Source organism: Vitis vinifera, chromosome 9, assembly GCF_030704535.1.
Source record: "Vitis vinifera cultivar Pinot Noir 40024 chromosome 9, ASM3070453v1".
Lineage (NCBI taxonomy): Eukaryota > Viridiplantae > Streptophyta > Magnoliopsida > Vitales > Vitaceae > Vitis > Vitis vinifera.
Window position 1 is genome coordinate 23,575,171 of NC_081813.1, and position 26,020 is coordinate 23,601,190.

General features: G+C 32.8%; 1 protein-coding gene across 1 annotated transcript; it reads right to left on the reverse strand.

The window, feature by feature from the left end:
* Positions 1 to 246: 246 nt before the first annotated feature.
* Positions 247 to 2,341, reverse strand: LOC100265106 (beta-amyrin synthase 1-like). The gene is made up of 10 exons (XM_010657014.3): positions 2,223 to 2,341; positions 2,002 to 2,124; positions 1,812 to 1,910; positions 1,655 to 1,711; positions 1,473 to 1,519; positions 1,241 to 1,388; positions 989 to 1,162; positions 825 to 905; positions 633 to 716; positions 247 to 490 (listed from the first exon to the last, which is right to left on the reverse strand). Exons 1-10 carry the CDS (start codon positions 2,280 to 2,282, stop codon positions 344 to 346), a joined length of 1,020 nt encoding a protein of 339 aa, XP_010655316.2. The 5' UTR covers positions 2,283 to 2,341; the 3' UTR covers positions 247 to 343.
* Positions 2,342 to 26,020: the final 23,679 nt, after the last annotated feature.

Genomic DNA, 26,020 nt, shown 5'->3' on the forward strand with positions numbered 1-26,020 from the left:
GAGCCATAGGTAGATATTTTACAAAGCCTTCTATACTGTTATCTTATGCTAAGTACTGAATATAAATGTTGTTGAGGGTACCAACAGTGACATGTAGTTGCAATGTTGATTATGAGAACGCCAACGGCATAGTGCATCAACGGATATTTGAGTTTGCTGAGAAGGAGGCCTTTATATCATCGACCAGATCAGGATTATTTGAATTTAGTAAGGTCCTGCTATTGTTTTATTCTCTTGCACAAACTATTCTTCAAAATATGTTACCATGACATAGATAAACTTTTCATTTGCTTAACATTGTTCAAAGGGCTTGACATTGCTCAACATTATCTGAGCTTTTCTCCTACAGATGCTTCTTTGGCATGGCAATGCAACCAGACTTAAGGCGATGGCACTCACTTACATACTCTGCAAGAGCCCACAATGGAAAAATATTCCTGTGATCTGCATAGTGTAACATGCAGTTTTTCATGAAGGCTCCAGTGATTTCCTGCCATAGATAATTGATGATCAAATGGTTAGACTACCACCCAGTATATATAGTCAGCTACAAAAGAACATCATTTTCCATTTCCCAAATCCATGTTAAAATGTTACTTCTTTCGTTTTTTATTCATGTTCAAGTGAGCTACCTGTTGGGGAAAATCACCATCTTCCATTTGGGAATTAATTAACAGCTTTGCAGCCCTGTAAAGAGGTGTTGGGTCTCTCTCCGCCTGTTAGAAAGGAAAGGTTAGACTCAGATGTTTGGGGATAAGCCATATTGTGAAAATAACGTAGAAGACCAAGTTAAGCTTGTTGATGGTGGAACTGTACAAACTGACCTGACCAGAAGAAAGCAGCCCCATCAGAGCCCACCCGGTTTGTACCAGATTTGACTTGTTTCCTTCAAGAGGTGTATGTTTCTGTATCACCAAGCACAAGGATTACTTGTTTTTGTGCATGTTTCTACCAGAAAACAGAGCAGTGGGTGGCATGTAAGAATTACCTTGTCCTGGCAAGAAATATAGCTCTCTCCCCAACCACCATCATCTCTTTGTGATTTGAGTAGAAACTCAACAGCTCTACCAATAGCAAGACAGTTGTGGTAAGTCCTGCCAGCAGCTGTTAGGCCCCCAAGTGCAAACCATGAGCCATAGGTGAAACATACTCCCCAAATGCCTCTTTGTTTAAATGGATTTGCACTGCATATATAAAAAAAGATTTCCCCAGTGAAATAGTAATAGTGGAGTTGAGAAACATACCATGAGCCATCAGGCATTTGTTGGTCTTCAATGTACTTGGTAGCATTTGTGATGAAATTGTCTATCTCCTTCGTCCTGTGTCGGGGGTATAACTTCTTAAACAAAACCAGAGCCTGAATTGCTGATGCAGTGCACTCAACATACCTGGATCATCGTTTTGTTAGTCTCCAAGGAAGTTAAAGCTAGTAGAGTTAGAAAAAAAAGCTGATCTATTATCAAGAATTTTACTCATGCTCGATGACAATGTCTTCAAACATTTCAGAGGGGTTGAGCAGCTGAAAAGAGAAGGGATTGACATTGATTTAGATTCAAAGAATACAGAGAGAGAGAGAGAGAGAGAGAGAGAGAGAGAGAGAGAGAGAGATAAAACGGAAACATTAAAGTTACTTAAACAAGTTGAAGTAATGTACCTCCAACCATTCTGAAGCTCCTGCAGGCTCCCAGATTGCTAAACCACCATTTTTACTCTGCAGTGGTTTTGAAAACAAGGGTTATTGATACTAAGAAGTTATAACCTGTTTTGTGATGGGGACAACCATGGAATGGCCCAAGGAAGATGATTCTCACCTGTAGGGAAAGCAGGATGTTGACAGAATCAAATAGTCGTTCGGGTTCCATCTTCATACCAACAATTTCTGGTGCCATCATTGAAAAGAGAAGACAACACTGTAACAGAGGGGACTTCAGTGAGAAACCAAGTGACTTTAGTTAATCTGCAAGCCCTGACTCAATTAAGTGTTTGAACAGAAAAAGTTACCTTCAAACCTTCTGCAGTGCAATCAGAAACTTGCCAACCATGATCCTGATCTGAGAATGTCCACGAACCTTTGGAAATGTGGCGATACATGCTTTTAAAGTCACCAGAAGGATTGTCCTTGACCTTCAAGATTTCAAGCAGTATGAAGTAAATAGACCATGAGAAACCCAAGTAGATTCTGGTTAAAGTCAAGACACAAACAATGGAATTCAAGATCAAACCTGAGATTCCTTTATGAATTCATGTCCTTTCTTGAGTGTAGGTCCAATTTCATCGGTCATATTGCAAGCTAGCGGTGCTTGAAGGGCAAAACCAGTGTCCCACTCTTGACTACCAAAGGTCTACAGCAATCGACAATTTCAAAACCAATTAGGCAGGAGAGGATAAAAGCATAGCTTCAAACCAGTTGCACACTTGAAATATTTTAAGAAAAAGATGAAAAGATCAAAGCTCCAAGCCCATTTATGAGGTTAAGATGATGACTAGGTTCAAAATATATATACCTGATGACAGTATAGGTAGCGAAGAATTTCTTTACGATATTCTCCAGGGAATACAGTGTCAAGATGCCCTGTAATGTATAGACACATGACCTGAATTTTCCATGAAATTATTCCATTGAGAATGGTTGTTAAAATGGTCCATATACATGATTTTAAGGAGGGTGAGAGGGTGTTGAGTAGACTCACCAGAGGAGGAAGGAAATACAATGGGCCAGCATTTTCAGCAGGCCAATGGCCATCACTAGCCTGCAAAGCTGAAAAGAAATGTGCACCCCTTCTCACTGCTGCTGTGATTGTCTCATATGTAATTTCTTCACCATCCCCAACCTTAACTTGTGGTATTGTTTGTTTGAAATTTTTCTCTCTCAAAAACTGCAGTTTTTTTTGGCCAAATGAAATGGGAGTTAATGAAGTGAAAGTTTAAAAGAAAAGGTAAATTAACCTCAATAGTAAGCATCTATTTATACAATTGTTCCAAGTTAAGAGAATTATTACAATTTTTAAAGTGCATAATATATATTTTGGGTTCAAATCCTACAAACTTAATCTTTTAGGAAATTACTTGTTTAACATGGTATCAAAGCTCGGTTTTGGAATCGGTCTTACCTCTCATTATCCGACAATTTGCTTGATGGTGTCTCAACCAGTTTAAAAGAAAAGAAAAGAAAAGGTAAATTAACCTCAATTGTAAGTATCTACTTATACAATTGTTCCAAGCTAAGAGAATCAAGATAGAGTTAGCAATTGTTAAACTGCATAATATATATTTTGGGTTCAAATCCTACAAACTTAACTTTTTAAGAAATTAGTTGTTCAACATGGTATCAATGCTCAGTTTCGGAATTGGTCTCACCTCTCATTATCCGACAATCTGGTGGTATCTTAACCTAAGGCCTGGTGTATGAGGGGAATATTGTTAGGTTTTCCCATATCTCTTATAGAAGGAATTGGGTGACTCTTTATCAGTGTGCATGAAAATCTCAGCCTTCAAGCTAATTTTTGGGGTGATAAGGCCCAAAATCACCCAATATATTTTTTCTTTTTTACTTTATGATATCATAACCTCATTTGGGAGTTTTGGGTCAAAATGGCTCATTTTTTAAACTTAATGTTAAAAATGGGCACATTTTCAAACTATTGTTCAAAATGGCCTCTTTGATGCCACGTAGGCGTCACATCATTAAAAAATATTTTTTTTTCGTCATTATAGTGAAAGCCGCAGTTGGGAAACGCAGCTTCATTTTTGTACTAAAGCCGCAGTTGGGAAACGCGGCTTCATTTTTGCACTAAAGTCGCAATTGGGAAACGCGATTTCATTTTTGTACTAAAGCCGCAGTTGGCAAATGCGGCTTCATTTTTACACTAAAGCCGCAGTTGAGAAACGCGGCTTCATTTTTTAACTAAAGCCGCGGTTGGCAACTGCGGCTTTAGTTAATTTTTATTTAAATTTAAAATTTAATTAAAAAATTATTAAATTACAATTTATGAATGAAATTTAAAAATATACTTAAATAATAAATTATTTATATTTAAATTTAAAATTCTAGTATTACTTCAACAAACATAAATTGGTAAATAGAAGATATTATAAATGAATGTTTTATTTATTAATAAATTAATAATCTTAAAATAATAAATTTATATAACATATAAATAATATATAAAATTGTATAATTTATTAATTTAAGATATTTAATTTGTTAAATTTTAAGATATTAATTTATTTATATTATGATAAATTTATCTTTATCGAAATAATAATATAGTAGTTAATAACTGAGATTTCAATTATAATATTTTTTTTTACTTTCCAATTTAATTAAAAACTATTAAATCACAATTTATGATTGAAATTTAAAAAATATACTTAAATAAAAAATTATTTATATTTAAACTTAAAAATCTAGTATTACTTCAACAAACATAAATTAATAAATAAAAGATATTATAAATGAATGTTTTATTTATTAATAAATTAATAATCTTAAAATAATAAATTTATATAACATATAAATAATATATAAAATTGTATAATTTATTAATTTAAGATATTTAATTTGTTAATTTTTAAGATATTAATTTATTTTTATTATGACAAATTTATCTTTAACAAAATAATAACATACTCTTAAGCCGTAGTTGTCATATATAGATTTTTTTACAAAATTAGTTAATGAAATTAATTACAAAAAGTCTACTACAAAATGTAATTTTTAATAGTTTAATTAAAGTCACAAAAAATATCTACTAAACATTAATATAGTGGAAAATAAAAAACATATATAATCTCACATGCCTCCACAAGAAGAGAACCTATGTGTAACTGGTACTCTCTTCCTTTGGACAAGAACGCCGATTGTGACCCTATTGCTTGCAAAGTCCACATGTTTGTGGAGTCCTAGTTTCCCTTGCATCCATCTCATTATGCAAACGACTTGATTTTGGTCGACCAGAAGTTAGCCATTTCATTGAGTCTGAAGGCACAATTATCGGTCCATTATATTGAGGCCACTCCAACTCATCAAATATGGGATAAAACAAGGGAGCCCATGTTGATAGGTAAGCACGTGTGGTGTAATAACCTTGTACAAATTGTCGAAAATCAATTGCTCGACAATGACAAGCAGCAAGAATGTGCGAACATGGGAATCATAACAAAAGTGTTTTGTTACATGTGCAAGACCCCATTTGAAGGGTAACATGATATATGCGAGGTTTCCTATTACTGCTTCCAACAGAGTGTCTAGTTTTAACATGAAAACGTCCCGCCACATGATCATACAAAAAAACCTCATGTGCACCCACCTTAACAACTTTAGCCTTTATCTTGGCGTCAATATGTGGAGTGAATTCTTCACCTGAAGCGAGCCGACTAGCACCATGCTCCCGCCTGACTGTGAAGTAACTGTTAACCCGATAGAAAGTTAACTGGACTAAAGCTATTATTGGTAAGTTACGAGCACCCTTAAGGACACCATTAAAAACTTCAGACATATTAGTTGTCATAATCCCATATTTTCGCCCACCATCATATGAGAGTGCCCATTTTTCAAGAGGAATTTGCTCCAACCAATTTCTAGCCTCGGCATTTATCCGGCCAATTGTATCCATGTGAGAAATAAATTTTATCATGTGTGATTATATATAGGTTCTTGTCCAAACAGGAAGAGAGTACCAGTTACACATAGGTTCTCTCCTTGTGGAGGCATGTGAGATTATATATGTTTTTTATTTTCCACTATATTAATGTTTAGTAGATATTTTTTGTGACTTTAATTAAACTATTAAAAATTACATTTTGTAGTAGACTTTTTGTAATTAATTTCATTAACTAATTTTGTAAAAAAATCTATATATGACAACTACGGCTTAAGAGTATGTTATTATTTTGTTAAAGATAAATTTGTCATAATACAAATAAATTAATATCTTAAAAATTAACAAATTAAATATCTTAAATTAATAAATTATACAATTTTATATATTATTTATATGTTATATAAATTTATTATTTTAAGATTATTAATTTATTAATAAATAAAACATTCATTTATAATATCTTCTATTTATTAATTTATGTTTGTTGAAATAATACTAGATTTTTAAGTTTAAATATAAATAATTTTTTATTTAAGTATATTTTTTAAATTTCAATCATAAATTGTGATTTAATAGTTTTTAATTAAATTGGAAAGTAAAAAAAAAATATTATAATTGAAATCTCAATTATTAACTACTATACTATTATTTCGATAAAGATAAATTTATCATAATATAAATAAATTAATATCTTAAAAATTAACAAATTAAATATCTTAAATTAATAAATTATACAATTTTATATATTATTTATATGTTATATAAGTTTATTATTTTAAGATTATTAATTTATTAATAAATCAAATATTCATTTATAATATCTTCTATTTATCAATTTATGTTTGTTGAAATAATACTAGATTTTTAAGTTTAAATATAAATAATTTTTTATTTAAGTATATTTTTAAAATTTAATCATAAATTGTAATTTAATAGTTTTTAATTAAATTTGAAAGTAAAAAAAATATTATAATTGAAATCTCAGTTATTAACTACTATACTATTATTTCGATAAAGATAAATTTATCATAATATAAATAAATTAATATCTTAAAAATTAACAAATTAAATATCTTAAATTAATAAATTATACAATTTTATATATTATTTATATGTTATATAAATTTATTATTTTAAGATTATTAATTTATTAATAAATAAAACATTCATTTATAATATCTTCTATTTATCAATTTATGTTTGTTGAAGTAATACTAGAATTTTAAATTTAAATATAAATAATTTATTATTTAAGTATATTTTTAAATATCATTCATAAATTGTAATTTAATAATTTTTTAATTAAATTTTAAATTTAAATAAAAATTAACTAAAGCCGCAGTTGCCAACCGCGGCTTTAGTTAAAAAATGAAGCCGCGTTTGGCAACTGCGGCTTTAGTACAAAAATGAAGCCGCATTTGCCAACTGCGGCTTTAGTGCAAAAATGAAGCCGCATTTGCCAACTGCGGCTTTAGTATAAAAATGAAGCCGCGTTTTCCAACTGCGGCTTTAGTGCAAAAATGAAGCCGCGTTTCCCAACTGCGGTTTTAGTACAAAAATAAAGTCACGTTTCCCAATTGCGGCTTTCACTATAATGACGAAAAAATATATTTTTTAATGATGTGGCGCCTACGTGGCATCAAAGAGGCCATTTTGAACATTAGTTTGAAAATGTGCCCATTTTCAACATTAAGTTTCAAAAATGGGCCATTTTGACCCAAAACTCCTCATTTGGTGGGAGGTGAAGGTCATATGGTGGCCCACTATGGTCACTTTGTTTGAAGTCAAGTGGTTTCAATACATGTTTCTTTTCCCAATTTATCAAGTTCGCATGCAAGCCTGAAAATAGAAGCTGCACATGTAAGAGGGAGAGAGAGTGAGAGATTATGGTTGTTTGGTGGTGAAAACATGATTCTAAAGAGGACCCCATATCTTGCGATTTTTTGGGTTCCTTTTTTCATAGAAATCATCACCCATAATCAAATAAATGGAAACAAAACAAGAAAAGCTATGTAGCTAGACTACGTAAAACAACAAGTATGTATGCATGGAAGACACATATAGTCAGTGAAAAACTGCAATCTAGGACGCAGATGACAGATCAATATCTGTTGTGATATCAAGACTTGAGATAGATGGGATCAAATCACCTGCATCCGCCAAAGGAGGTCGCTGCTGGGCTTAACCTGAAACCGGTTTTTCCAGAAATTTTCACGAGCTGCTTCGACCTCAGCTCGCTCTTCTGGGGTCCCACAGTCAGAATCAAACTCCCATATCTGTCTTCCCACGAAGTTGTTGGTGCTGTAGATGTAGGGATCATTGCCTCCATCTGCAACCTTGAGCCTCCACATTTTCTAACTCACCAAACAGACGAGATATATCTCTATATATATCTAAGTTTACAAATAAGTGTCTCCCTTCCGAAAACACCTGCTGATCATGAAATCACCAGAAAGGTAAGACAAGCTTTTCTTTGCAGTAAAATTAAGTTAAAATGATACAGACCAAGGATAGAGAGATAGATGCTGGGTGGGCAGAGAAGAGAGAGACTTCAGAAACTTGGAATGGCGAGTTCCAGGTGGGAATCACTCATTCATATAGAAGCAGAACACCAAGTCAGTCACCAACCCCCATCACTTCTATTAATTCTTTTTTCACCCACTTCAAGTATTTAATGCAAATTTTCACCAACCCCCACCAAGTTTGTGGAATTTTTTGACTTTCAAGTATTTTTTAATTGATGTGTTTTTTAAAAGGGTTAAACCATTAAAGAACTCAATGCATGGAGTCCAGGGACAGTCCCTGATAGATATCAGTCATTCAATCCTAAAATTAATATACTTTAAAACATACATGAAGAAATGACACATCAATTAGGTATATAGCATTCAAATTGTATCAACTAATATGTCCAATTAAAGTCTCAATCAAATTGTTGCCATCAGTTATAATTATGGTTCTTGTGGTTGTTATTAGGAGAAATGGCCACCAGTATTTGAACATAGAGTAGATGTGAATCATGTGATAGCCTACTTACATAACTCCACACCCAACCAAATCAACAACTCACTATTTAAGACAAATATAACAATGTGTAAGGCTATTCCAATGGTTCTTCCCTCTACTAGATTATTCATCCAAGAACGTAATGGCTAGTTTATTTTCATAGAATCATTCATAAAGTAGGAAAAATTTTATTCTTTCCATTTGTATCAGCATAATCGATTGATTAGCTAAACTAAGGCCAAATTAGTTGACTTGCTTTTCCCTTTCTACCCATAGTTTTATATATTTTCTAAAAATCAATGCTAATCTAATGAGGGCCTACTATAGTTTCATTTTCTTGTATAAAATATTCTTCAAACTTCTTATGTTATTAGAATTCTACCTCACAATTCAATCTTTTCACCAATGTGCAAACTTGGTATTTGTGAAATTTCAAATTTTCAATCTTTTCACAATTTCAAATTTCTACCAAGTATCTTCTTTGGAGATCTTAATATTTGCCTTTAATCAAGAGTCTTTATCCTGAAAATCACCTTACAAATGTTGGTAAGAAGGAAGTGAATCCAAGCTACACAATCTGGGTGAACAATGATGGCCTCCCGTCTTAACTTATAGGGTTGATAAAAAAAAGATGAAGTATTACCATTGGAGGACAATCTAGTTGATAGATCTGGATTTTTTATTGAAGAACAACAAACACATCAATACCAATTCCTCCTCCTATCATTCTTGACACATAGCCTACAGTTACTATCACTACACTTCCAATCATAGAATCACCTTTTCCTTTCCACGAAATCCATTCCAACCACCTTTACACCTGATCCTTCCTCTCCACCATACACTCCACACTAGATTTAACGAACCAATTACTTACCAATCTTCCAACTGCCCCAACTTCTCTATGAACACAACCTATGCCTGACAATCCCTCTCCTTCACCAGAACAACCCACACAACTTCCCACTAGCATTAACACTCATGGCTTGTCACCTATGCAAAATTGAGACAAAAACGTTATTTGGCTCTCCATGCTAGTCATTCTACTCGTATTGAACCTAGAACTCTTAAATCAAAACTTAAACAACCTCATTAGGTGGTTCATATGGAGGAAGAAATAAACAACTAGAGGTTGAAAATGTCTTCTTAATTGACTATCTTAAGGAAATGATTTACAAGGAGTAACCTCCAGGGTTTGTTAACCCTAATTTTCCTTCACACGTTTGTCTTCTTAAATGTTCCCTAAATGGCATGAAGCAAGCCTCTTAAGTTTGGTTTAAGTGTTTATCACAAGCTCTTATTCAACTTGGTTTCTTTGATACCAAGAATGACTCATCATTATTTATTTTGCATACAAGTTCTCTAATTGTTTTAATCTTATTTTATGCAAATGATGTTATTGTAAGAAGTAGCAACCCTTGCTATAATTCAATATATTATTACTACTTTCAACTCTAGATTTGCTTTAAAGACCTTGGCTACCTAAAATATTTCTTGGAAATTGAAGTTAAATATTTTCAAGGTGGTTTTTTATGGACCTACATTTTTCACATACGTTCCTACTCGATAGCGAGACTCGTTTTTTAATGAAAAATTGATTTTGAAAAAGTTAGAGTCACCATTTATTTTTGTTTATTTTTTAAAGGGAAAAAAATAAAAAATAAAATCTAAAAATGACTTTTTATTTGGAAAAGTATGTCTTTCAAAACTAGGTCCAAATCCAGGATTCATGTTATCTATCGAGAAGGTACCATAAGGTAGCACTCTTCTAAGCCCTAAATAAAGGTCTCTACTAATTAAATTGAGGTAACTATGACAATTGATTTGTAAATCAATGGATGCTAAGAATCATGAGATATATATCATAGTAATAATGAAAACATAATTAAAAATCACTCAAACAAGCCATGCACACTCAAAGAGTCACATCAACAAGGAAAGGAAGGAGCGTACCTTATAGCATGCTAAGCATTCTTATAAAATAACATAATGTTAACAAATAAACCATATCAAGGAAGCATTCAAAACAATACATGCATACTCAAAGAATCAAACAACAGAAAAAGAGAGGAGATATACCTTGATAGCTAGCAAAGCACTTTCATAAAATCATTTAGGGGTAGTTCATAAGTAATAATAATAGCAGATATAAAATCATAGGTAAGACCTCACAATAGATACAACATATGCATATCTCAAATCATGAAATAAAGAGATGATAAGGTATGAACAAGATGAAACAAAATACAATACACATGCTTAAAATTTCAGAATTAGCTAACAAGTATTCACTCACAAAAATTAGTCTAAATAAAATATCAAATAAAGAATCCCAATCCAAAGAAAGGTTCAACTAATGTGTATAATATGTCTACAATGTAAATCAATAATCAAAAGCATGCATAAAGGGGATCGAATTATAAAAAACCTACAGACTATCATCAATAGGGCAGAACAAGGGTATTTACAAAATAAATCTTAAATAAATACCTAAAATTCTTATTTTATCAAAATAAAAAATGGAGAACATCTTCAATATGTCTAAATCAAAATAAAAAAAATTCCAAATTATTTAATTATATGCTATTCAATACCAAATTAAATCAAACTAAGGACACTACACAGAACATTCAACATATGATTAAAACAAAGATGTTCATGAAATGGATTCTAAAAAAATATCTAGAAATAGAATTTCATCACAAAAAAGGGACAATATCTCCTATGTCTATATAATAACCCAAAAGATCACATTATTTAATTATGTTCCATTCAATACCATATTTCATCACAATTCATATTGGTAAAAAACAAGACAAATTACAAAGCATACAAGAATTAATTTATTTGGTGAATTTAGAAGTATGTTAAAATCACATAAAAAGTTATACAATTTCTTCTATATGATTTCATTACATGAAAAATAATAGCGAGATTAAATCATACAAGAACTTATTGAAATTCAACCAAAAAAAACCTTAACTATAGAATAGAGCCGATGTAGTGGGTGTAGAAATGAAAATTTATTTCTCCTACTTGGGAGGTAATTTTTGAGTGTCATAGGGGTCTAAATTATAATTTATGAAGTTTAGATTAAGGAAAAAACATCAAAATAAATTAATTTTAAAAAACTATTTTGGGTATCTAGAATAGTGCTGAAATTAGACCTAATGAAAGACTAATTTAAATGCCTTACTTAGAGAAGCGTTTCAAGCTCAAAAATAAAATAAAATAATTTCACATAGTTAAGAATTCTAAAACAATAACCAAGCATTGAAAAAAATTTAAAAGGTCTCTAAGTGGTCGGATTCTAATTTACAACTTCAAAGGTGCAGTGGACTAACAACAATGGCAATATAGAACTGATTTTTGGAAAACTTTGAATTAAGGGATTCACTAGGTCCCTTTTAAATTTTTATGAATTTATCTATGCTTCATTAACCTCATGTGAGCATGAACAAGCTCACTAAGGCTAGGAATGACTCCATTGATTGGAGCTATAAATTTAATTCATGTATGAGAAAAATCGAAAATAAATGAAACCTTTTCAAATATGCATATCAAATTAAATGAACAAGGTAGCAATTTTTATTTTTTTATTATTTTTAAATAGTCTTCTTTTCACCTAATTGATCTAATATGGATTTGAATAGTGAACTTTCATGATTCACTTTGTTTTAGAAACAATTAAAAATACTTTCAAAATCATTAAAACACATAAAATCATAAATCACTAAAAAGGCACCTAAAGATCATTGTGTGTGTATAAAAAATTGAGTGTTCAAAGTGAAGTGAATTGCGTATTTTGTGCATCTTAAAAATGACTAAAAAAATGACCTGAAAGTGTGCCAAAACTAAGCCTCTAAAGTGACATAAAAAAGCATATAAAATTGACTTAAAAGTGAAATGAACAAGTGATACGGAAAATAGAGATACATGGTGAACTCAACTAATGACCTATATGTGTGATTAGTGATGAAAGATTATAAGGATCAACTAACCTAAAAATAAAAATTAAGAGACATGAATCAATACAAAAACACTAACATTCAAAACCTATTTTCATGATTTTTCAATCGCTTATTTTTGGAAAAACAAATTTAAAAGAAAAGAAACCTAATCTTAATTCTAAAATTAACTAACAAACATTTCACATTCAAGCAACATATCATCAATTAATCCAACACTCATGTGTGTCCTATTCCTCCACACCCAACCTAATCTAATATATCCAAAATCATGAAAATGAGAAGAAATAGGAAAAAAAAAAAAAAGAAATCAAAACTAAAATCAAAATTCAGCAACTTACCTCAAATTAACTTTCTCTTCAAAATTCGGTGGGGTCCTTTTTACTTTTCACAAATCTAATCTATGCATCTGTGTGTTCTCAATGGCCGATGCATGCCTTCTTCTCCAATATTCCTCTACTGCATCTCTTAAGGATCAAATTCTTCTCCAATATTCCTCTACTGCATCTCCTAAGGATCAACGTTGCTGCATGTTTTCTCTCTCCTTTACCAAATGCTGCTACATTTCATGCTTGCATCTTCACTTTAAAAATTATGTTGTAACTTTCAATTAAAGGCATGCACTAATAGCTCCACAATCAACCCACTCTAATCATCAATTGTGTACAACCAACTCAAGAAAAACATGAATAGTGTTTTTTTCTCACAAATTTCATTTAAAAAAATTATTCCTTATCTAGAAACTTCCCTCAAATTATGCCATGCCAATTTGTGGACCTGCATTTTTCACGTGTGTCCCTACTGGACGGCGAGACTCACTTTTGATTTGTGAAAAACTACATTTTCATTAAAATTTGGACTCACCGCTTACTTTTATTTATTTTTTAAAGGGGAAATCAAGTAAGAACAAAATGTCTGAAATGACTCCTAAATTTTGGAAAAGCTATCTACGAAAAACTTGAGTCTAGGTTCAGGGATCAAGTAATCCATTGGGAAGGTACCTCCAAAGAGATAACACCCCTCTAAGCCCTAAAGAGGCCTCTACTAGTTAAGTTGAGGGAAGCATGTCAATTAGTCAGTTGATTGAAGATGCCTAAGTAGGTTAAGGTAATTTCAAAACTTTGATAATTCTAAAGTGTCAAACAAGGATTCAAATCATAATCATAAAAAGAGGATAATATGTGTATTTGGATCAGTAACTTAAATGCCATCACAAAACACCAAAGTAAGTTAAGGTATTATATCACTCAACATGCATTTTATCAAAGGAAATCAAATGAATATCAAGGCACCCGAAGTCAATTTCAAACATGGATATAGTTTCCAATGACATACATATTCATGGAACTTTGAAATGGGAAGATAAAGAGCATACCTAAGTGCCAAGCATTTGTGCTTTTATAAAAATGGGGTTAACTCAAAAATAATAATAATGAGATTAAAGAATAATAAAAATAAATAAATCTATATAGATATATATATATATACTTAGCATGTCTCAAATCAAGGAAAATTCATAAGCATATTCAAAAGTGACCAAATTATCAAAAGGAAAGGAAATATCATTAAAAGGGTAAAATATTGGTTCACAAAATAAACTCCAAATAAATATCAAGAAAGGTTATCTCACCAAAATAAAAATTAGGCAACATCTTTAACATGTCCAAATTAACATCTGATAGGCCAAATTAATCAATTATATTTCAATTAATAACAAATTGATTCATAAATGGGTTACTTCACAGAAAAAAGTCATCAAATGATCAAAATAGAAGACTGTACAAAATAAATCTAAAACAAATATCTAGAATCTAAGTTTTATCATGAAAATTTTCAAAGAACATTTCTTATATGTCTAGTTTATCATCTAAGTGACCAAATTGATTGACCATCCCTCATTTAGTACCAGATTTCATAATGATGATAATAGGTCCAAAACGTGGCATCTTTTTAAGGTATTCAACAATTGATTTTTCCGATTAACTTATAGATGTCCTAAACTCATAAAAATAAAATAAAAAATTCACACAACTATCTAAATTTTCTATTTTATAGGAAAAATAATCATAAGGCAATAACACATTCATATTTTAAAGTAAATAAACATCTCTCTACTTTAGAAGAGCCCTCATGCAGTGTGTGCAACAAGAAAAAATTATATCTCTTATTTTAGAAATCATTTGTTAATAGTTTATGTATCAAAAATTAAATTCAAAAAGTTTAGATTAAGAGAAAAATGTTCAAAGAAATTAAAGAGATCGTTTAGTAATTTAATTTTGTAAAACAAAACTGAGTGTCAAAAACAGAGTGAAAAGTGAACCTTTTGAAAAATTGATTTATATCTCCTAATTGGAAAACCATATTTGACCCAAGAAAGATTCTAAAATCAAGTTCAAGGAGTCTAGAATGTTATAGAATAGTTAGAAAAATTTTAAAGGGTTTCTAAGTTGTTAGATTCCAATTTACAGATGCAGAAGTACAATGTACTGTAATGAAAAATTCTAAACTAGCTAAAATGAATTAAGATAAATCAAGACAAATTTCAAAATAAAAACTGCATCACCTAGAATAGAAGCCAATTTACCAAAAATATAAGAAATACTCAAACTAAAAGAATGGGATCAAACCAAATCAAAGCATTAACTGTAACACCAAGGATTGATTAAATTAATGATGAAAAATCATAAATGGGCCTAAACTAATAGAACAAATTAAACTAAACTAAAACAAGAATTTAAAAACAGAACTTACGTTCAACCGTGTAAGAGGGGCTGCTATTAGAACGCTCTTAATCCTTCCAATCTGATGCTTTATATGCTACATTTTCTAAAAGAAAATCCCGAGACATCCTCAAAGTTGCAGCTTGTTGTCATCTTCTTTGCATGGTATGGTTGCCCTCCAAATTTCATCAAAATGTGTGGATGGCTTTCACAAAATCTGGTGGTGCCATATTCTTAAAGTGGCAACCTTTTTTTTTTTTTTTTTTTCCAAAAAATAAGCTGATGTGTAGTGGAGGTTCAAAGTGGTAGCCTTATTCTCATCCTAGTAGTGCGTGGTGGATACCTCTCACAAAATCTGGTGGTGCAAAAATCTGTGCGTGTAGGGGCTTTTTGAGTGGCAGCTTGTTGTGTAAAATCCACAGATGCAGCCTTGATGGAGATCTCTTGGTGCGTCAGTTAAAGCTCCAATCCATAATCAGTCCGGTGCGTCTTTAGGAAGATTTGGACATTCAATGCATGCAGTTCCCTATTCTCTCTGAGTAACAAGGACTGTTCAAGCTTTAACTCAGCAAAAGTATAGCCTGAAAATCATATATCAATGATTATGGTGCATTCTGTTGCTTCAATTGATAGAAGCATTGCTGCCCGACCATATGTCATGCCACTGTTTTGGTTCCGACAATTTCCATCTTCTCATTCCATTTTCCAGTAGAATTTATGTGGAGATATATAGTCTTTGTGGGGTTGTCGAAATCCAACCACGTGAATTGAGAGTAAGAAGCTCAGCTATTATAGGTATGACGGGCATGCCTAAACAATAATTTCAAGTTTCTAAGAGCAGTAGATCCCTTCACATCTTCAGATTTTAGAAACATAGGCCAAAAAAATACTCAAGATTTCTCCACCCCGCAACCATTCCATCGCAATTGTAAATATGCAGTAAGTATAACCAGTCCAGTCTTGTGCCATTGTATTGGCTTTCATTTTGGGAGCAAATCATCACCAGTAGGTCTCGAAATGGAAAAGTTAGTGGCTCTCTCATCTTCTGTAACTTTGTACATATCTGTCCAATTAACTCTAGGCTTCATTATAGATATTACAGTGTTGCGAGCCACAAAAATGATATATAGCTCCCATGTCAAACAATGCCGCATCTCCATCCTCAGAGGTTTTACCATTTAGAGCTGTTGTGTGCCCGTAATGGAGAATAGCACCACTTTTCCCGCAACTTGTTCACTTCAAGAATGCTAAAGTTACTCTAGTGACATCCTCAGCAATCATAAACAGAGGAGCTCTCAATGGTCTTTTCTAACAAAAGAATTATGCTCTTTATCATTGAAATCTTTTGCTTTGTGTCCAACACTCTTACATTCTCAAGTTCAACAATCAATTTCTCAAGGTATGTAACAAACCATGGGGAGATATATCTTCTGTCAATCTTTGTTCCTTCTTCAACATCAACAATTATTTCAAGAAAGAATGATGACTCAACAAATAAGAGACCGTTTGGCTCAACCCAATCAATTGCATCAACAATCTTGAACTCAATGAACTGTTTATTTCCCACAGACACAGAAGCAATATCTTTGGTATCAATATTGACTTCAACAAGTTGAGCTTACATCTCCAACTCCTTCACTAACTCACGTATAGTTTTGTAGTTCCCTTTTTCTATGAAAACTAGATTTGGACTAGATTTAACACTTGGCAGGCCCAAGGGCATGAACCAGAAGTAGAGGAAAGCAACAAAACCATGGCACGAATGGGTAAAACAAAATGGACTAACAAAAGCCACATTTCATGTATGCCTAAACAACAGATCAAGAACAAGTAATACAAACTGAGAGCAGCAATATGATTATCAAATGCCAAACCTAAAGATAAATCCAACTATTTACAAGGGGAAATAAAAGAATCCAAAATGTGACCAGAACATAGCATGTATGCAGACAAATGGATACAGTCAAAGTAACCAAATAACTCCTGATGTCCACACCAAATCAACAAGATAACGTTCATAAATATGAAGAAAATGAAATAAAACAGTATTGAAAACAAGGAAGAAATGAAACTCATAGAGTGATCTTACTTGGAAGGCTACACCCCGAGCAAGGTGTGTTCGCCTTCCACTCATCAGGAAATGACCACTCTTTAATAGTGGTGATGTTGCTGATCTCTCAACATGCCACCATTTTTCTAAATTTCTAATTCCCCAAATCACGTGCCTTCTCAAAAGAACCTGGAGATCCTCCTCCAAAGCAGTGTTAGCTTGACTTCAAGTGAGACCCACCTCCAAAAATTGGCAAAGCCAGTCAAGCTTCGTCTCTTCTCCTCCTCTACCTCTAGTTTTTATCTCCATTTCAAACTAGAGAATCCATTTTTCTTCGTTCAAACATCTTCTTCCTCTCTGTCCAAGAAAAAATATTGTGTCTTTCTTCCTCTCCAAACCTCTCCTCAATGTTCCATCCTGTTATTTTACAGCTCCTCTTATATCCCTCCTGTCTCTACTCTGCTCCACTCCAAAACAAACTTTTGAATATCCTCTCGTAATCCGCCAACTTCTCATTCTGGATGGCTCTTTTCCACTTTCCCACCAAAACTCTTTAATTCTCCCAAAAATTCAACCTATGTCTTCTTCCTCCACGGTCTCTTTTTCACTTTCCCACCAAAAATTCTTTTTTTTTTAAACCTAAATAAATTAGTAAATAAAATAAAAATAACTAAAAGGGATTTTGGAAATAGAAATGAAAAAAAAAAATATAATATAGTATAATATAATAATAATAATAATAATAATAATATCAATAAAATAATAATAATCTTAATAATAATAATAATGATAATAGAAACAATGGTAACAAAAACAATTCTAATGATGATAATTAAAAAAATAAAATAAAATGACAATAATAATAATGAAAATATACAATGATTATATATATATAAGTAGATATGAAAATGAACAAATAAATAAATAAATAACTAGATATAAGTACGCAACATGTATTTATAAAGAAGACATGCAAGCTACGTAGGCCATGCAAGCCATGTTAACCATGCAAATGACTTACGGGTGTTGGGGTAAGCTTAAGTGGGATAAGTGCCTAATGGGCCTCAATATGTCTCAGCAAACTGTCATAAAAGTGTACCTAATATCCAAAATGGCTCAAAGAAGCAAGTTATATGAGTAGCAATGGGCCACTAAAAACTACTGTGGAGTAATGAAAGGACACTTAATCAGGGCATGGCAAGGGGACAAAATGGAAACACTCAAAAGATAAGATAAAAAGTCACATACATTCAATCAATAAAAAATTAATCATGTACTAAAATATTAAAAATCAATCATGCAATCACAACTAAAAAATCAATTATAAACTCAAAATTAAAGTCACATATAATCACAATTAATAATCAAACAGGAACTCAAAATTAAAATCAAATATTCAAGATTCAAATGTGAACTCAAAATTAAAATCACTCATGCACTAAAAATTAATCATGCAATAAAATCAATCACATGCACTCAAAATATCAAAAATCATTCATGTACTTAAAATATCAAAAATCAATCACACACTAAAAATCAAATAACAAACCAAAGCTCATCTAACCTAAAAACATGCAATCAAAATCAAAATCAGACGTAATGCACTAAAAAAATAGAAACTAAACAACAGAAAGACTCACTAGAAAATAGACTCCTAAACTAGAACCAGAGCCACTAAAAAAAACCACAATAAGGATCCATATAATCCTCGAAGATATATATATCCAAAAAAGGTCCAAAAATAATGATAAGGTGAGTAGCAATAGACCACCAATGGAGACACAATAAAAACTAAAAAATAAATTCTAAGTGCACAATGAAGGATCATGATATGAAGGAAGACAACTACTAGATAAAATGTGCCAAGATGACAAAATTGAGGGTCTACAAATTTGTCCATCTTTGATAGAAATCAAGAGTGTAATGAATAGATCACTGATACACGAGAGATGAGTGAAATGAAGTGTCCCAAATTCCTAATTAGTATAGATTCTTTTTTTTTTTTGTAAAGAATATTATATAGAATATTTCTAGGTTGATATATTATTGTAATATTAGACTTTCTTATAGAATAAGGAAGGTTGTTGGAAATATCCCTATAAATATTCTAGGTCATGAGGAGAAAAAGTTATGAGATGAAGATGGGCATGTAAAGACTATACAAGGTGGATAAAGATGTAAAGAAGAACGGGAGGTACCCGATGGAGTTAAAAGGCTCGTGGTAGGGTAGGGATACGAAGAGTGGGGAAACATAAGATGTTTCGAGAACCCAATAATTGTATCTGGTTATGTCCTTTGTAATGTTCTGGTTTTGTCCTCTATAATGTTCTCTATTGTAGAGTGAAATAATTCTCTCTCATCCGTGGATGTTGGCATGGTTGGCCGAACCACGTTAAAACCTCGTGTACCATGTTAAAACATCAAATAAAAAATAAAGGCTCTGAACACTAAAACTAAGAAGAATGGATCTAAACGCCAACACTAGGAAAACAAATGGCTTTGAATGCCAATACTAAAAACAATGGCTTTGGACGCCAAACTAAAAATGATGAGTCTAAATGCTAAGTAAAAAAATAATAGCTCTAAAAGCTAAACCAAAGCTGTAGTTTGTACATTTCCTAAGAAAAGTTTACTATAGACCTTCTTTAGAAAGCGCATATGCTAGATTGTTTTGGCATAGCCACACTTACATCTATTAAAGATTCACTAATTATAGATTATTTACAAATTTCAATCTGAGTATGACACCTTGGTTGGTACCCTCGAAACCAAATATTACTCACGCAGTTAACAAAGTGTGCCAAGACCTCCATCAACCAAGGCAAATCTTAAGGATGTGAAACAAATCCTATGTTGTTTAAAAGGTACCCTAGATTACAACATTTGCTTATTGGCTTAAAGTCAATATCATTATATGATTTTGTTGATTCTAATTGTCTCCGTTATCCGATTACAATGAGTAGCACCATTGATTTTGTGTTTATCTTGGCAGCAATTGTATTTTCTAGTCTTCTAAGAAACAAGAGTCAATAACATGCCCTTGAATAGGGGCAAAGCACCACTCAAGGATTGCAACTATTGCAAAATTAACTTGGCTTATATTTCTCTTGTGTGACATTAGCTTACCACTTCCCCAATTTCCATTTCTCTTTTGTGATAACATAAGTGCATTACACATGGCCAAAAATCTAGTGTTTCATGCACAAACAAAGCACATTGAATTGGATTACCATTTTGCCCGTAAAAAGTTGTTATAGGACACCTTTATGCTAAATATGTTCCCAGTTATCTTCAAATAGCTAACATTCTTGCCAAGACTCTAGCTAGAAAGGCTTTTAGTATGTTTAGCTTCAAGTTGGGAGCTCAATGCATGACCGCACTAGCTGGAGGGGGTTAAACGTCCTTTACATTTATCTCCACAACCAAACAAATCAATAGGTCACCTTTTGAGAGAAATATGACAATATGCAAGTGTAGACCCTCCATCTTATTCTAGTAGCATATGTTATTCAATATATTTTCCTTCACTTCTTATTGCCTTATAGTTGTCCCATGGTGGTTTATTTGTTGCTCATTTGGTACTATTTTTTAAGCCACCTTCAAAGATTCGTTGTTGATGGATTTATTTATTTATATTTTTTTATGGATCCCAATTGTGACCTTAGTTGCATGCTTAGTCTAACTCCCTTTGTTTACTTAGTTGCATTTTAGGTTTAGTTCACTTAGTCACATGCTTAGTCTAGCTCACTTAGTTCACTTAGTTGCATTTTAGGTTTAGTTCACTTAGTCGCATGCTTAGTCTAGCTCAGTTAGTTTACTTAGTTGCATTCTAGGTTCAGCTTACTTAGATGCATTCTAGGTTTAGCTCACTTAGATGCACTTTGGTTTAGTTCCCTTAGATGCACTTTAGTCTAGCTCCCTCAGGTTCACACATGAGGGGATTTTTAGGAAGGAAGAGATATATATATATTTTTTAGGAAAACACGATTGCATATTGCATGAGGAGAAGAGATTCATGCATAGGAAAAATTTTATTTGGAATATATGGGCTACCATTGAGAGGTAAACTACTATTAGAGACTAATTTTGAAAAAAGGAGTTAGAGCCGACACTAATTGATCTTGAAGAAAAAATGAAGCATCTTGAGAAGAAAAGTTGAAGTTTTGAAGATCAAGAAGGCAAGACTCAATGCAGGGAAACAAGAAAGAAGTAAGCTTGCAATCTTTTGGAGGAAATGTATGATTTTTTTTTCTTGCATATCTCAATTATATATATCTTTTTTTTTTCCCATCATGTTTAAGTGTAGAAATTCTATTTGTTTGGGGTAGATAATGAAGGCCACTTTGATTGTTGTTAATCAAATTGTTGATGACATATTAATGAGAATTTGATGAATGGTTAATTGATCTCATGTTGATTAATGCTTATTAGAATTGAGATTAGAGTTATTTTCTTTGGAATTATTTTCATTTGATTGAGGCCTTTTGATAACATATGATAGGTGCCTAAGAGATCCTTTATTTGATTTTTTATGCCTTTGGTTTTATTTTTGGTTATTCATTTTTTATTGTGATGTTTGGAGTGTTCACCTTGTTGTCATTTTGTTAGAATTATTGAACCTCTATAATTAAAAAATGGAATCAGGTTAAAAATAGAAGAAAAAAAACTCTTTTTCCTACACCTGTTGCACTAACCCCTTTTTGTAGTCAAGGGAAGTTTGGCTTAATTTAAAAATTCACATTGTATGATTAAGTCATGTTGTTATTTTTTCTGTAAGTTAGATATATTGAAGGTATTGTACAATTTTATTTTTTTATCATAATTTTATCATGCTTATAGATAGATTAATTACATTAGTATTTTCATGCTATAGGATTTTGCTCTATTTCTAATCAATATATTTGTGATTAAATCAAGTATTAAATGAGATATGATTTGATGATTTAGCCTTTTGGGTTATAATTTAGACACATAGGGGATGTTGTCCAAGTATTTTTTATTCGTTCCCACTTGGTGTATCAACTGATTCATGTCCAGCTGGTGCTCCTTGATTGAGGGAGTGATCAACAAAATTTATAACCTATTACACCATGAACTAGGGTAGCAAAGACAAAGCTACTATAGCATAGTGGCTCTAGGATCGTTCACTGGAAAGGGTTTTCAACTCTCAACTGATACCAATTCAAAGCTGAGTTGGTGATTTTTCATTTCAAGGTTAGCTTAAAAGAAAACATAAAGATGTTTGGGTGAAAAGGGTTTGGTCTTAAACTAACCAAAAAGAAAGTAATGGAAATTACTTATGAAGAAAAACATTCCTTGGAGGTTTAGGTTCATAGGGGAGGTTCCTTATGTAAAAACAGAGCTCCGGTCATTTGGTTCATTTCCTCGCATTAGAGAATTAACATATAGTTAATTCTCTAACCGGTGCTATACAGATGTATCCTTTAAATGGATTTCAAACTCTAATTCCCTCTCACTGATGCATCTTGCAATGGCTCATACCTCTCACCTAGCACTTGCCATTCAAGGTGATCTTTAACTTTGGATTACCCGTCAAAAGCTCGCAAGAGATAACTAATGGATGTCTCCTTAGAGTCCAAAAGCTTACCAATTGTTGGCAATTCTAGAAAATCCTACCTACAAGTCACTTCCCAAAAGCTTGCAAGAGGTAAACTAGTGCATCTCCATGGATAGAAATCACTTGCCTTACCAAGTGTTGGCTCAAGTGAATTGAAGGCGTTTTAAGTTAACTAAAAACATAGAAATCATTAAAGGATCACACTTTCTCTTCATTAATGGCTAAAACCACAAAGCTATTAATTCTTGCACTTGGACCCTTTCCTAGCAACCTTAACTCCAAGGAACTAAAAGTCTAGCCACTCATTCTCTGAGGAAACTTCCTCAAAGCTTGTTTGGCTAGAAAGAAAACTAATGAGAAAACAAATATTAAGCAAAAACAGAGCAAGTGCTCTATACAATATATTTCTTCCTTCCGTCTATTACATAGATTCTTCTTTTTCAAGAAAATTACAAACTATATATATGAGGTTATTCACCCTTTTTACTTACTTAAAGATTAACGAATCCTATGATAGGTGGGTTACAAGGAGACTTTGGGAAATTAGACATAAAATATCTAAAGCAAAATATCTCAAAATATCCCAAAATATCGTTGGCAAATATCAGGAAGCTTCAGGAGCACACAGCAGCACTGTGCAGCATGGCTGCTCTCCCATTCAGGTAGGCGGCTATCAGATGATCCGGATACGTCCGTCCGGAGAAGTTGAAATGCCTCCTCTCCCATCCGGCGTCGGAATTCCGGATGTGAACATCCGGGGGTGGAAAGTACGTGGCAGCCGGGTGCAAAAATGGCGGCGCGCATCCGGGTGTACATGGCGGCAGCTGGGTGCAAATCCTACCCGAGTGGAATGTTGTCCGAATGAAAGGATAGCATCTTATCCGGATGCCTTCCGATGGTATATCCGGACGCACTGTCCGGGTATACTCCTTGTATGGATTCCAAAGAACTCTCCTCAATCTCAGATTTGCTTTGGTGATCAAAAAGCTATCAAAACACCAAAACTTAACACAATTTGATTAGAATTGATTGCAAGGGTCCTTAATATGTTAATTGGGTTAAAAGGTAATAACTACTACTCAAAAGTGTCGAAAAGAGTTAATTACAAGCTATGAAATAGCACTTTTTGAGTAGTAATCACTCCCCCCAACCGACATATTGCTAGTCCCTTAGCAATGAAGGAGAGACAAATAAAAAAATAAACAATACTATAATTTACAACATCATGCTAATCAAAAAACAATTTTCAAGTGGCATGATGATCTAACTCTCACATGGAACATTAAAGAAATAAAACTCAAACTTCATCAAGAGTTATCAAATAACTTATCTAATCATAATTCTTAAAGAGAAGGCATTATGCAAATTTAAGCTTTAAAAGAGTTTCCACTCCCAAAGGGTCAAACCTTACTCTTCCACAAAAATCTAAGTGTTATTTATTAGTTTCCGAATATAGTATGTTGAATTAATCTCTCCCCCCAACCTAGTTCTTTTTCAAAGCTTAGCAAACTGGTCAACCTCCAATAGGCTAAGAACACACCTCTTTTCACAATTTTTTTCATTGTAGGAGTACACGGCTTAAAGGTATTCTTTTCTAAATTGTCCATGTAACGGGGGTCCATCGATGACTCCCAACCAATTAAGGTTTAGGGCATCAAGCTTAAAGGATTTTTCAACCACTAACTCCTTGGATTTTACCCCGGACTTTTGAGAATGAATTTAAATACCCCAGCACCTACAGTATGTTAAACTCCACCTATTCACCCTTGTAACGAGCATTGAGGTCGATGACTCCCAACCAATGAAGGCTTAGGGCACCAGGTTTTAAAGATTTTCATCATATACCCCTCAGACCTTGCTCGGGTTTCAAGGCAAGCAAACATTTTTTCTTTCTTTTTTGAAAGACTCATTGGCCTTTTACAAGGTGTCCCAACACTATTAAATGAGGTCAAAGGTACCAAGTCTAAAATTTTCCTAAGTCAAGAGGGAAATAGTTTTTCATCTTATAATCGGAACCTATTGTGCACAGTGTGTGAATAGCTTAAAGTGGAAGACATAAGCTTGAATTCAATAGAAATTTCAACAATTCATCAACTTTAATAAGCATAATACAAACTCTAAGTCAAGTGAAAAGACAAAAATTCAATTTCTCCCATTTTATTTTGAAAATTTTTCCTTAATAACCATGGAGAGTAGAATAAAAACTTAAAAAATTTTAAAATTAAGCAAAAAGCAACTAAATTACCAAAATAACTTAGCATTAATAACAAAACTTCCTTCCTCAACTCTCCCCCCAACCAAGCTGAACATTGTCCTCAATGTGACAAAAGCGATTGAAAAATAGGGAGGAAGTGGTACCTCCTGAGTGACGCGGAGTGATGTCGTGGAAATAATGACTCAGATGTCTCTCCTATAGGAGGCTCCGGATGAGGAGGCAATGGCATGCTCAGGAGCTAATGTACTGCCAATTGATGCTGAATCTGCCTCAGGATGGCAGTGTGCTGGGCCTGAGTGGCAAGAATATGTTCTTGATTTTAATCATTCAAAAAGATTAAGCTAGTTACAATTTACAAAATTTCAAGACTAAAATTACAATCAAATAATTTACAAAACTTAAAAATTAACATATTTAACAAAATTATGGACTTTGGTGAAACCAAGTCCATCTAACCCTTCTCTGTTCAGGATTTCTGTGGCTCAAGGAGGTTGATTTCCTCCTTTTCTGGATTGAACGGTTCAATGAATGGCTTGAGGCGATGACCATTGACTCTGAAGGTGTCTATGCCATTGGAATTTAATAATTCCACCACTCCATTGAAATGTACTTGGTGAATAATGAAAGGACCTATCCACCTTGACTTGAGCTTTCCGGGAAAGATATGGAGCCTTGAGTCATAGAGTAAGACTAGTTGTCCTTTCCTCAATTCTTTGTTGGAGATTAGTTGATCATGCCATTTCTTCATCCTCTGTTTTGCAACTTTGGAATTGATGTAAGCATCATTTCTTAACTCCTCCATCTCATTAAGGTCTAAGCACCTCTTTTCCCCAGCTCTGATCAAGTCCATGTTCAACCTCTTGATTGCCCACCAGGCTTT

Coding starts and splice junctions, on each gene's coding strand:
- LOC100265106 (XM_010657014.3), bottom strand. CDS start 2,282: ATGACCGATGAAATTGGACCTACACTCAAGAAAGGACATGAATTCATA. Junction 1,911..2,001: donor GCACTGCAGAAGGTTTGAAG/GTAACTTTTTCT, acceptor CCTCTGTTACAG/TGTTGTCTTCTCTTTTCAAT. Junction 717..824: donor GGCTGCTTTCTTCTGGTCAG/GTCAGTTTGTAC, acceptor CCTTTCTAACAG/GCGGAGAGAGACCCAACACC.